Here is a 10,757-nt window from a genome sequence, read left to right as displayed (position 1 = left end):
TTGGGTTAATGACCATAGATTACATTATATTATAAGACATAGAAAATATGTACAAAAAGGTGGACCCGTCTTTTCTTTTTGGACAGGTCACTAGGATGTGTTGAGTGAACAATACTAACTAAGGTCTCCGTCATCATGTCACAACTGGTACACTACGATTGAAATTGTTCTTGTGAAAAGATCTGCATGTGTGTGTTGGGCTTCTTTCGGCATGTGTAAATGCTGTGTGTTTCTGGCTAAGTGAACTGTGCACTATCACCTGACTGCTAACAGAATGGTGGCTTTTACAAGTTTTAAGACCAGATGGATAAATGAAAATATCAGGCACAGCGAGAGGCTTATAGGCCTAGTCTGACAAAAGTGGTTTTCTACAGTCCTTCAGTAGAGGTCAGGTATATAGTTATACTGCTTTCACAGATGCCCTCTCAAGTGAAGTTTGTCAATGGTGCTGTGTTAATGTGCTATTGATGCAAGTATATCACAAGTACAAGAAACCATTATTTTTGATTTAATATACTTGAGAGATCCAAATTCCCTGTCACTGTGATTGATATGAAAAACAAATGCATTGGATTAGCACACTGAAGATACACACCAAACCGTCTCTCACAGTGCTCTCACAACATCACGGTCAAGTTATTGGCATTGTTAGAACATTGCAACAAGGTCACATTGACTTTACATTAGAATGGCATGATCGCTAAGAAGCTTGTGCTATCCAAACATTGCATCTAGCATGTGAACCACCCTTGTTCACCACCCAAGCATAGAAACAATAAAAAGAAGCCAAAGACCAGCTCTACTTGCCACATAAAAAAAAAAATCTAAACAAGAAAAAATGATTAGGAAATTTCTTTGTGTTTCTCTCATTAAAATGAAAGGTAGTCCATTCATTCAATAACAATCCTTTCCTTTTTGGCAAAGTTACCCACCCATCCCCCCTTTTCTCTCTTCTATTCCATCTCAGAGCCCTACTCCAAAACACAGTCTCGACTGGATGCACCACCGGTCCATTATCGCCTGCGCAGCAGTGTGGCCAATGAGAGCAGGAGGAGGAGGATGGAGGGGTGGGTCTGGGTTCCTGTGCTCTTCACCTTCTTGTTCTCAGGATGATTGTAGTATCTGGTGCTGTCTGCTTTGGGCACAATGACACGAGGTCCATTGCGGGCACACGACTCGCCTGTACACATTCCACTTCCTGAACCACTGACGTCATCACCTGGAGACAAGGGAAAGGCATTGGTTAATTGAAATTAGGATATCAGTGAGACCAAGCGGTTCAACATGTTTCTGATACACTCCCAACTCTAACCTGCACATCCAATACCCCCCATCCCCAAACCCAATACCCCATACTCTCTCACCCTGTCTACTATACTCTTGGCCCTTCCTCCCTCCTCTCTCAACCCTCCTTCCCCCTCTCCTCTCCCGCCCGTCACTCACTGGCATCCTGGAAGTCCACGTCATTGCCGTTGAGGGCGTTCCTCAGCCGGTTGGTCATGATCTTCAGCTGCATGATCTGCTGGCGGATAGTCATGTCTGGCTTGGTGATGTCGATGTCCACTTCTGGGTTGTTGATCTGGCTGGCCAGGCCGTCGCCCATCACCTCAAGAAGATACCTGGACACAGAACACATCAATACGTCACTTCGCAGGCAACACATTTGGTACTACTGTGGATTTCTGTGGTACTACATTGCATGAGGATAACAAAAATGTTGGACTAGGCCTCCTGCTGCACATTATTGTAATGTGAATTTGGACCATGATGGAGATGTATGACAAGTAGGTTTTTGAGGGTTATGTTGTCTTTTTCTGTTGTAATCTGTGGGTATTTATGCTTGGACAAATCAATTATCTTTCAGGGATTTGGTCTAGCGATTTCACCAGTTATTGATTTGTCATCCTTTGTATGTGTCTGTCCATCTATCTCAGTCTCTCCTTATCATCTCTATCCTGTCTTCTTCTGGGGTCTCTTCTCATCCACTGGACTATATTGCTGTGGTCACAGTACTGGATGGAAAAACCACACACTCATGCAAATAGTCCGGGTAGCCATTTGATTACCTGTTAAGGAGTCTTATGGCTTAGGGGTAAAAGCTGTTGAGAAGGCTTTTGGTCCAAGACTTGATGCTCCGGGACCGCTTGCCATGTGGTAGCAGAGAGAACAGTCTATGACTGGGGTGGCTAGGGTCTTTGACAATTTTTAGGGCCTTCCTCTGACACCGCCTGTTGTAGAGGTCCTGGATGGCAGGCAGCTTAGCCCCAGTGATGTACTAGGCCGTACGCATTACCCTCTGTAGTGCCTTGCAGTCGGAGGCCGAGCAGTTGCCGTACCAGGCAGTGATGCAACCAGTCAGGATGCTCTCGATGGTGCAGCTGTATAACCTTTTGAGGATCTCAGGAACCATTCCAAATCTTTTCAGTTTCCTGAGGGGGAATAGGTTTTGTTGTGCCCTCTTCACGACTGTCTTGGTGTGTTTGGACCATTCTAGTTGGTTGGTGATGTAGACACCAAGGAACTTGAAGCTCTCAACCTGCTCTACTACAGCCCCGTCGATGAGAATGTTGGCATGCTCGGTCCTCCTTTTCCTGTAGTCCACAATCATCTCCGTTGTCTTGATTACGTTGAGGGATAGGTTATTATTCTGGCACCACCCGGGCCAGGTCTCTGACCTCCTCCCTATAGACTGTTGTGTCGTCTGCACACTTAATGATGGTGTTGGAGTCGTGCCTGGCCATGCAGTCGTGTGTGAAGAGGGAGTACAGGAGGGGACTGAGCACGCACCCCTGAAGGGCTCCAGTGTTGAGGATCAGCGTGGCAGATATGTTGCTACCTACCCTCACCACCTGGGGCAGCCCGTCAGGAAGTCCAAGATCCAGTTGCAGAGGGAGGTGTTTAGTCCCAGGATCCTTAGCTTAGTGATGAGCTTTGAGGACACTGTGGTGTTGAACGCTAAGCTGTAGTCAATGAATCGCATTCTCATGTAGGTGTTCCTTTTGTCCAGATGGGAAAGGGGAGTGTGGAGTGCAATAGAGATTGCATCATCTGTGGATCTGTTTGAGCAGTATGCAAATTGGAGTGGGTCTAAGGTTTCTGGGATAATGGTGTTAATGTGAGCCATTACCAGCCTTTCAAAGCACTTCATGGCTACGGACGTGAGTGCTACGGGTCTGTAGTCATTTAGGCAGGTTACCTTAGTGTTCTTTGGCACAGGGACTATGGTGGTCTGCTTGAAACATGTTGGTATTACAGACTCAATCAGGGACATGTTGAAAATGTCAGTGAAGACACCTGCCAGTTGGTCAGCACATGCCTGGAGCACACGTCCTGGTAATCCGTGGCCCAGCGGCCTTGTGAATGTTAACCTGTTTAAAGGTCTTACTCACGTCGGCTACGGAGAACGTGATCACACAGTCGTCCGGAACAGCTGAGCATAGAAGTGATTTAGCTCGTCTGGTAGGCTCGTGTCACTGGGCAGCTTGCGGCTGTGCTTCCCATTGTAGTCAGTTTGTAGGCCCTGCCACAGCCAACGAGCGTTGGAGCCGGTGTAGTACGATTCAATCTTAGTTCTGTATTGGCACATTGCCTGTTTGATGGTTCGTCGGAGGGCATAGCAGGATTTATTATAAGCTTCCGGGTTAGCGTTCTAAGAAAATCTTGTCTGCTAAATTAACTAGTGTAGCCCACAGCCTTACGGCATAGCCAGAACAAATCAAATTTCCTTTGTCACATACACATGGTTAGCAGATGTTAATGCGAGCGTAGCGAAATGCTTGTGCTTCAAGTTCCGGCAGTGCAGTAATATCTAACACATAATCTAACAAATTCACAACGACTACCTTATACACACAATGTAAGAGGATGGATATGTAAACATTATTAAAGTGGCATTATTTAAAGTGACTAGTGATACCATTATTAAATCAATTTATTAAAGTGGTTAGAGATTTGAGTCTGTATGTTGGCAGCAGCCTCTCTATGTTAGTGATGGCTGTTTAACAGTCTGATGTGCTTGAGATAGAAGCTGTTTTTCAGTCTCTCGTTTCCAGCTTTGATGCAACGGTACTGACCTCGCCTTCTGGATGATAGTGGGGTGAACAGGCAGTGGCTCGGGTGGTTGCTGTCCTTAATGATCTTTTTGGCCTTCCTGTGACATCGGGTGCTGTAGGTGTCCTGGAGGGCAGGTAGTTTGCCCCCGGTGATGCATTGTGCAGACCACACTACCCTCTGGAAAGCCCTGCGGTTGAAGAAGGTGCAGTTGCCGGACCAGGCGGTGATACAGCCCGACAGAATGCTCTCGATTTTGCATCTGTAGAAGTTTGTGAAAATTTCTTCAGCCTCCTGAGGTTGGAGAGGGGCTGTTGCGTGGACCATTTCAGTTTGTCCATGATGTGTACGCTGAGGAACTTAAACTTTCCACTCTCTCCACTACTGTCCCGTCGATGTGGATAGGGGGGTGCTCCCTCTGCTATTTCCTGAAGTCCACGATAATCTGTTTTGTTGATGTTGAGCGAGAGGATATTTTCCTGACACCACCCTCCGAGGGCCCTCACCTCCTCCCTGTAGGCTGTCTTGTCGTTGTTGGTAATCAAGCCTACCACTGTAGTGTCATCTGCAAACTTGATGATTGAGTTGGAGACATGCATGGCCATGCAGTCATGGGTAAACAGGGAGTACAGGAGAGGGCTGAGAACGCACCCAGTGTTGAGGATCAGCGGGGTGGAGATGTTGTTTCCTACCTTCTCCACCTGGGGGCGGCCAGTCATAAAGTCCAGGACCCAGTTGCACAGGGCGGAGTCGAGACCCAGGGTCTCAAGCTTAATGATGAGTTTGGAGGGTACTATGATGTTGAATACTGAGCTGTAGTCAATGAACAGCATTCTTGCATAGGTATTCCTCTTGTCCAGATGGGATAGGGCAGTGTGCAGTGTGATGACTAGGATAGGGATTGATTGAATATGTCCATAAACACACCAGCCAGCTGGTCTGCACATGCTCTGAGGACGCGGCTAGGGATGCAGTCTGGGCCGGCAGCCTTGCGAGGGTTAACACGTTTAAATGTTTTACTCATGTCGGCCACGTTGAAGGAGAGCCCGCAGTCTTTGGTAGCGGGCCGTGTCGGTGGTACTGTATTGTCCTCAAAGCGCACAAAGAAGTTATTTTACTAATCCGTGATTGACTGTAGACCCTGCCACATACGTCTCGTGTTTGAGCCGTTGAATTGCGACTCTACTTGTCTCTATACTGACACATTGCTTGTTTGATTGCCTTGCGGCGGGAATAGCTACACTGTTTGTATTCGGTCATGTTTCCAGTCGCCTTGCCATGATTAAATGCAGTAGTTCGCGCTTTCAGTTTTGTGTGAATGCTGCCATCAATCCACAGTTTCTGGTTAGGTAAGGTTTTAATAGTCACAGTGGGTACAACATCTCCAATGCACTTCCTAATAAACTCACTCACGAGACAGCGTAAACGTATAGGGCATATACATATAGGGCCTAACATAAGGACAACTCAGAGTATGCTATTCTGTTCTTCTAAAATAGACTGCATTTTTTTCATATCATGTTTCTTTAGAACTGTCTAAAATAAATAATGGATTTATTGTGATGGGGTAGGCTATATTACATGGATTTATTAGACTTAGACTAAAATGTAGATGTTCCAAAGATCTGCATCAGTGGCTTATAGGCTATGCGTGGAAAGCCAGGAGATGCTAAATGTGTTTATGTTAATTAACAGTCAGTTATTGTGAGACTGGCAGTTATTTGCTTGATTATCACCTGCTGACAACATTTCATGACCGCCACAGCCCTAGCTACATGCATTACTAATGGTCCCATTGCCTTGGAGTTGCATTTTTATGACATGGCCTGTCACATATTTCAATATTTCAGCATCACACACACACGCACATACACTTTTATATCAGCATCCAATGCTGCTTTAACGCTAACACAAACACACCCATGAACCCACAAGTACATACATTTTTTATGACACAGTCTGACATTATTCAGAGTAAACAGTCCTCCATAAATCAAATTGCCCAATCTCAATCCAATAAGGGAAGAGTTGTGGCTCTGCAGAAGGGGAGGTAAACTGCTCAATAATGTATTTAGAATACAGAGGGTCTTGGGGATTCACTCTAACCAGAGAGAGCGTTGCATGACAAATAGGCAGTGCTGTGTCTATAGCTCTGTGAATGGTTAGCATGTTCATCCTCATTCTAAAGGGCATCTCAGGGTTACCTGAGCAATCCACATCCAACACAGTACAGATGTTCTCAGACATTTGAAGCGGGATAGTATACCATGGGATGGTATGCTACATATTCCTGTTGACAATGTGTCAGTAACAGTCTGTCTATGCCAGACAGCTAAACTACAGGACAGGTGCTCATCCTACCTGGCCTTGGTCATGCCATTCCAGCACTTGTCATCACTAGCTGCTCCTGCTGCCACTTTACTACTGCACAGAGCAGCTGGCAGCTGGACCCAGTACTGCTGCATCTCCCGCAGCTTACTGGACACATCAGATATCTAGGGGAGAAATGACAAACTAGTCAACACAAAACATGCATGTACACACACACACAGAGAGCGAGAGAGAGTGAAAGAGAGAGAGAGAGAGAGAGAGAGAGAGAGAGAGAGAGAGAGAGAGAGAGAGAGAGAGAGAGAGAGAGAGAGAGAGAGAGAGAGAGAGAGAGAGAGAGAGAGAGAGAGAGAGAGAGAGAGAGAGAGAGAGAGAGAGAGAGAGAGAGAGAGAGAGCTATTCTTGGTCTACTGGGCACATTAGACTCAACAGAGAGGATATCCTGCAGTTTTAATGAAACACACACCTGCATCTCCAGCCGGACCCCTGCGGTGGGGCTAGGTTTGTACTCCATTGCGGTGCTGGCGGGGTTAACTCTCTTCTTTCTCTCCTCAGACCCTGAACTTTGTGTGCCTGCCACCTTGGGGGTCCCACAGGCCTGAAATACCTACCACCAAACACACAGTAAAACACACACCTTTAGACACACACATCTGAGACTCAAACACATGTAAAATAGCATAGAGCGTGGGAGTAAAGGTTTAGTCAGGATTTGGTGCTGGTTGAACAGACCTTGCTGGTGAAGACCTCTGTGTTCTCCTGCATGTAGAGGATGGCGTCTGAGATACGGAGGGGGATGGAGTAGATGACCACGTCCACGCTGGGGTCAGAACTGAAACTAGATGCCACCTGCAGCATGGTGTCTGGACAAACAGAGACAGGAGATTAACAAGGGGAAAACTGAGTGTGTGCTTATATTTGCTGTGTGTGTGTGTGTGTGTGTGTGTGTGTGTGTGTGTGTGTGTGTGTGTGTGTGTGTGTGTGTGTGTGTGTGTGTGTGTGCGTACGTGTCCATGTAGTCGGGCGGACATGTGTGTCTCTCACCGATGAGGTTCTGCCACTCGGTGTCGAGGTCGGCCTGGTTGGCGAGGCATCCCTTCATGACATTTCTGCAGTAGTTGGCACAGGGCTTGACTGAGGCCAGGCCTCTACAGTGAGGACAGTACACCAGCTTCATCATGGCACGGGTACACTCTGGGCTGAGAGGTACCTGGAGGAAAAGACCAATCATCATCATCATCATCATCATCATCATCATCATCATCAATGAGCTTTGCATCTTTTCAATTTTGACTTCAATTATGAGGAGTTATGAGTAATACAGCGAGTTGGAATGGGAAGGTTATGTTTTGTAAAATAACTGCTATTCTGTATTCTATTTTCACTCAGGCATGATGACTGGCGCCTGTGTAGAGTAGAGAGTTGTTCTTTGCTACTTCTTAGGTCTCTATATGTATCAAGTCAACTGAGCATATCTGTGCTCCAGCGATAGAGGCCGTTACACTTGTCAGTGCGAAGACCGATGAAAAGCCCAGTAAAGCTCACTTAGAGACATCTTTCCTCCCCTGATGTACTGACTGGTTCCCTCCAGCACTGCCATTTTGTACACCATCTCCAATACAGAGACAGAAGTTCACCCTCATTGCATTTGTGGTTATAATATGTATTATATTCTTGATTATCATGTATTGATTATGATTAAGAGTATTGTGCGATATGGAAGGGCAACACTACCATGCAGCTAACACATGACCGTGGTTAGATAGTGGATAAAGAAGTGGATATGTAGGTCTATGTTGTGAAGATGTTTGTGGTCAGAAGAGTCGGCCATCATTTCCAAGGACAATCACGCATTCAGAGAAGGAACATGTCATTTTCCCAGATTGCAGTTTCAAATTTAGCTCCTTAATGTGGATGTCTAGAGTTTGACACCATTAAGAACTTTACAAGCAAACTGATCAGATAACAAGATTAAAGAGGCATCATTACAACCGGTCCTTGTATTGCCAGACTTCACAGGGACACATCAACAGGGCTTAATGTAAACAGACAGCCGGCATCCTAACACGTCCGACAGTCACCGATTGATTGTGACATCCCCGTGTGAGATCTCCTACAGTGTGACACAACAGGAGGGGGAGTGGAGCAGAGCAGAGGCCAGTTATTGGTGGCTGCTAAATTAAGATCAATGATGGGACAGACGCCCATGATGCCTCACTGTTACAGCAGCCACCATCACTGGCAGTAATGACAATAATCAACCATAGCTCAAAGGAATTCTTCCATCTGCATGCTCTCTCTCTCTCTCTCTCTCTCTCTCTCTCTCTCTCTCTCTCTCTCTCTCTCTCTCTCTCTCTCTCTCTCTCTCTCTCTCTCTCTCTCTCTCTCTCTCTCTCTCTCTCTCTCTCAATTCAATTCAATTCAATTCAATTCAATTCAAGGGGCTTTATTGGCATGGGAAACATGTGTTAACATTGCCAAAGCAAGTGAGTCAGATCCTCTCACTCAGATCCTCTCTCTCTCTCTCTCTCTCTCAGATCCTCTCACTCAGATCCTCTCTCTCAGATCCTCTCACTCAGATCCTCTCACTTTACTCAAACTCTCTCTCTCATACACTCACGTTCATCGATCTATCTATACCTCCTCCTCTCCTCTCCATGTGTTCTATTCAAAGGTGGTAAAGCGTGTGGTATCATGTACTGGAAACACAGTCTGTATTTAAATGGGCCAGACTCTGGCCTCTTTGTGCCAACATAAAGAGTGGTTTGAAATGGTGGTTATTTTTAGCAAGAAGGGAGTGAAAGTCCACTGGATTCCTGCAAGTAGCTATTGGCCTCTGTGGTGTTTGTGTAAACAGCTTGTGTATGTTCGATATGTAACGCACAAATACACATCAATCCACTTTAAAAAACACAACAGATTACACAGTAGACATGACATTACACGTGTAGACTTAAAGTACTTTCATAGAAATGTAACATGCACATTAACTTAAAACCTTAAAACCTCACTCATTACATAGTCTCAAAGGCTCCTTCCTCTCTCCAAGAGTGTGCCAGGAATCCCCTTTTGAAACTCTTTATACCACCAAGAGCATCAAAAAATGGCATACATCCACTGCTGAGACAGAGAAGTGTCCCACTGTTACCCTACTTATGGTTGAAGAGAAAAAGTAGAATGTCCAAGTATTCAGCAAGTAGACAGTGGCTGTAGGAACAGGGACAGGAAGGCCAGACCTCTCTGTTATTCACTTCTGATGGGGAACAGATGTTAAGCTAGCCTAGCTACATTATTCATCTGCCTCTCAGACAAATAAAAACATATTTTATTTTTCACATGCTTTGTAAACAACAGGTATAGACTAACAGTGAAATGCTTACTTAGGGGTCCTTTTCCAACAATGCAGAGTTAAAGATCAAGATTGTATTTTTTTACAAAATAGTGGTACGAGGAATAAATATGCAGTGAATAACGAATAACAATATGGAATAAAAATAAAATGTCCATATATATAGGGAGTAGAAAAGAGGAATGTCCGCAACTCCGGTATGCTCCCATGGTGATTTAATCAGACGCACAATAAACACTAAGTTTTGATCCGAGTTGGATCTTAGTCGTGAAATGCTTTTTGTCCTGCACCTGATAAGTTCAATGTGCATATTTATCCATTTTTCCCCCATTTATATAAGGAGTACCAGTACCGAGTCGATGTACAGGGGTACGAGGTAATTGAGGTAGCTGAGCTGTAGTCAATGAACAGCATTCTTACATAGGTATTCATTTTGTCCAGGTGGGTGAGGGCAGTGTGGAGTGCAATAGAGATTGCCTCCTCTGTGGATGAGTTGGGGCGGTATGCAAATTGTAGTGGGTCCAGAGTGTCTGGGAGGATGGTGTTGATGTGAGCCATGACCAGCCTTTCAAAGCATTTCATGGCTATAGAAGGGAGTGCTACAGGCAATGCACAGCAGCCTTTTACACACCCTTACTGAGACACGCCACTACTGAGACATGCCCCTACTGAGACACGCCCCTACTGAGACATGCCCCTACTGAGACACGCCCCTACTGAGACAAGCCCCTACTGAGACACGCCCCTACTGAGACAAGCCCCTACTGAGACACGCCCCTACTGAGACAAGCCCCTACTGAGACACGCCCCTACTGAGACATGCCCCTACTGAGACACGCCCCTACTGAGACAAGCCCCTAGTGTGCTTTATCTATCCACAGTATTCATATGTTTTCACCAGGGTAACCAAGGTTAAACATTACCTGTGGGTGAAAATTACATAGTCTCATCCAGGGACTTTACTTTTTTGTGACACATTTACACAAGACACTAACTCGTAAAAATCCCAATTTGAACTGGTTGAGAGGGT

General features: G+C 45.6%; 1 protein-coding gene across 1 annotated transcript in view; it reads right to left on the bottom strand.

Annotated features, from left to right (window-relative positions):
• Positions 1-495: 495 nt before the first annotated feature.
• LOC139578425 (glypican-1-like) overlaps positions 496-10,757 on the bottom strand; it is a 67,437-nt gene continuing 57,175 nt past the window's right edge. The window contains exons 4-9 of the mRNA XM_071405990.1: positions 7,423-7,588; positions 7,111-7,241; positions 6,845-6,985; positions 6,412-6,545; positions 1,444-1,619; positions 496-1,219 (exon numbers count right to left, since the gene is read on the bottom strand). Of these exons, the coding sequence (XP_071262091.1) occupies positions 1,014-1,219; positions 1,444-1,619; positions 6,412-6,545; positions 6,845-6,985; positions 7,111-7,241; positions 7,423-7,588 (954 nt within the window). The 3' untranslated portion in view covers positions 496-1,013. The remainder of the gene's footprint in view (positions 1,220-1,443; positions 1,620-6,411; positions 6,546-6,844; positions 6,986-7,110; positions 7,242-7,422; positions 7,589-10,757) is intronic.

Source organism: Salvelinus alpinus, chromosome 6 (assembly GCF_045679555.1).
Source record: "Salvelinus alpinus chromosome 6, SLU_Salpinus.1, whole genome shotgun sequence".
In the NCBI taxonomy this organism is placed as follows: Eukaryota; Metazoa; Chordata; class Actinopteri; order Salmoniformes; family Salmonidae; genus Salvelinus; species Salvelinus alpinus.
Note: the sequence above shows the minus strand (reverse complement) of the source record. Positions and strands in the feature narration are given on the sequence as shown.